This window comes from Gavialis gangeticus, unplaced genomic scaffold (genome assembly GCF_001723915.1).
Source record: "Gavialis gangeticus isolate Ggan-Ray unplaced genomic scaffold, GavGan_comp1, whole genome shotgun sequence".
Classification (NCBI taxonomy): Eukaryota; Metazoa; Chordata; order Crocodylia; family Gavialidae; genus Gavialis; species Gavialis gangeticus.
This window is the reverse complement of record NW_017729018.1, coordinates 7656937-7659209: the sequence shown is the minus strand read 5'-3', so window position 1 is coordinate 7659209 and position 2273 is coordinate 7656937. Positions and strand designations below refer to the sequence as shown.

Genomic DNA, 2273 nt, shown 5'->3' with positions numbered 1-2273 from the left:
GGGGTCCAGCTGCGGACCTCTGCAGTGGATGGACAGGGCATCCTAACGGTGCCAGGGAGGGCACAGCTCAGCCTCATGCCTGTAGCAGCTCAGCCCTGTGCTGGTACAGGTCAGCCTCCACTCAGGTTGAGCTGGCGGGACCACTTGTGAACTATGTGCAAAGTGCTTGGGGTTCAGTGCCTGAATAGGGACAATTTTTGGTCTCTCTGGCTAGATGGGCACCTCTGCTGTGGACTGGACTCAGAGGCCCGGCAAGGTCTTTCCAGCCTGAGAATCTTAAAGCACCTCCTCAAACCATCCCGCCCAGGGATGTCGCCTGGGAAGCACAGCTGTTTTGTTGCTGAGCTTGAGCGGGGCCCAAAGGTTTCAGTCCCATTCACTGCCAACTGGATGAACCATCGGTGCCCAGGAAAGCCTGGGTCAGTGCTGAATGCAGGTCCCACAGCCCCACGCCCCCAAGAGCGGGACCCTCCTCTCTTACCAGCTTGTTCTCTATCAGGTCACACACCACTTTGTTGTTGAAATACTGGATAGGGGTCCACTTGATCCCCTCCTGCACATACTCCTCCTAGGGAACACAACAGAGATCCAGCTGACCTGGCTGGCGAGGCACGGCTCTGCCATGCGGGGCACGGGCACATGGAGATGGGGCAGACTCCTGCCGGGGGAACCAGCCACCAGTCTCCCTTTCAGGCCCATTTAGCACATGCAGCAAGTCCCTCAGGAAAATGTCCTGGTCCCAGAGACTGCTGGGCCTCCTCAGGCAGGAGCATGCAGCAGCGTCCAGCTGAGATTGTCACAAGTGGGGCCAAAAATGGGCCAGCTTTCTCGAAAAGAAAATCTGCATGGCATGCAAATGGTTATTTATAGATATGCAAATCAGACCATAAGATCTGCATGGCACCTCCTGATTGCAGCATTTTTTCCCCCCTGCTCCTTCCCTCCCCTGAGCTGCTCAGATCCCATCCCTGCGGTACCTGCTCTGCTTTAAGGGTCAGCTCTATGAAGATCTGCTGCAGCTTCTCGTTGACAAAGTTAATGCAGAACTGCTCAAAGCCATTTCTCTGCAGCATGAGAAATGAGACAGAGGAGGTGAGGTTGTGGTTCATGACACTGGCTCATCCCACTCTCCGCGGCCCACCTTGGGCCCTGCCTGCTCCCTGGGTCAGAGGATAGGCAGGTGTAGCAATACAGCCAGGCCTGCTTTTCACTTCCTTGCTGGTGCAGGTCCAGGGCACCATGGGCTCAGCAGGGCATGGATGCTGGCTGTATAGCTAGCCAGGCAGGGTGGACAACAGCACCAAGTTTTAGGCTGATAGGTGCTGGCACCCAGGACTGGTAAGTGGGCACCAGCAGGGGCAGCTGGCAGACAGGTCTGTGTGAAAGTATCTGCACGGGGCCGCCCTGAGCATGGTGCCCTTTCACTCGTGGTTTCGTTCCCAGGGAAGCTCAGATCCAGACTTGCAAGGATGAGTCTGGTATTGGAGGCTGTCATGGAGCCTGTGTTAGGGTGAGGCTTGCAGAGGAAACGAGCTTGGTGGGGAGACAGTGACCCTGGGATGGAGGAGACTTTGGGGTCAGCATCTGGGGGACCCCTTAAGATATCCAGACTGCTGAGAGGGAATGTCGTCTACCTGCTTTGGCTGCTCCATTATAAATGTTGATGCCTTGGAGTTCCTACCCCCCCCGCCGTACCAGTGCTGCCATTGAACGGTGACAAGTACCTGAAATATCTCAAAACCATAAATGTCCAGCACCCCGATACTGTACTCCTCATGGGGCTTCTGCATGGCCCTGTTAATGGACTGCAGAGAGAAAGAGAGAAAGGGGTCAGAGCCAAGGGAGAGATTCGTTACCATGATGCCCTTTTTTTCTCTAGTTTGTTCCGCTGCATCTTTCTGGTGTCTCCATTCACAGCGGGGTTGGTCCTGGCACTATCTGTCCAGGCAAGGCTCAGCAAAAACCCAATTCTTGTCCCTTATTCACTACAAGTCTGAAAAAAGAGCCAGCTGAAAAGGCAGCTTCTGGCCAGGGGGAGACCCAGTGGGCCACAGTTGTATCTGGGGGATATGCCAGTAGCAGCTGCTGATGCCAAGTGGGTGTGTGTCTGTCTGGGCTTGTCAGTGGCAGGACTCGCACCCCACCTGAATCCTGTGATGTGCTCCCGAGACACAGGTTTGGTTGCAGGGGTGCTTTGGGCTCAGCCTCGGGCTTGCTAGAGCCGGCAGGCTCTGGAGCGGGTGCTGGGGACAAGTCCAGAGCAGCCTCCCAAA

General features: G+C 55.8%; 1 protein-coding gene across 1 annotated transcript in view; it reads right to left on the bottom strand.

Annotated features, from left to right (window-relative positions):
- MYO1F (myosin IF) overlaps positions 1 to 2273 on the bottom strand; it is a 56760-nt gene that overhangs the window by 22940 nt on the left and 31547 nt on the right. Inside the window, exons 11-13 of the mRNA XM_019513358.1 lie at positions 1725 to 1805; positions 978 to 1064; positions 482 to 568 (exon numbers count right to left, since the gene is read on the bottom strand). Of these exons, the coding sequence (XP_019368903.1) occupies positions 482 to 568; positions 978 to 1064; positions 1725 to 1805 (255 nt within the window). The remainder of the gene's footprint in view (positions 1 to 481; positions 569 to 977; positions 1065 to 1724; positions 1806 to 2273) is intronic.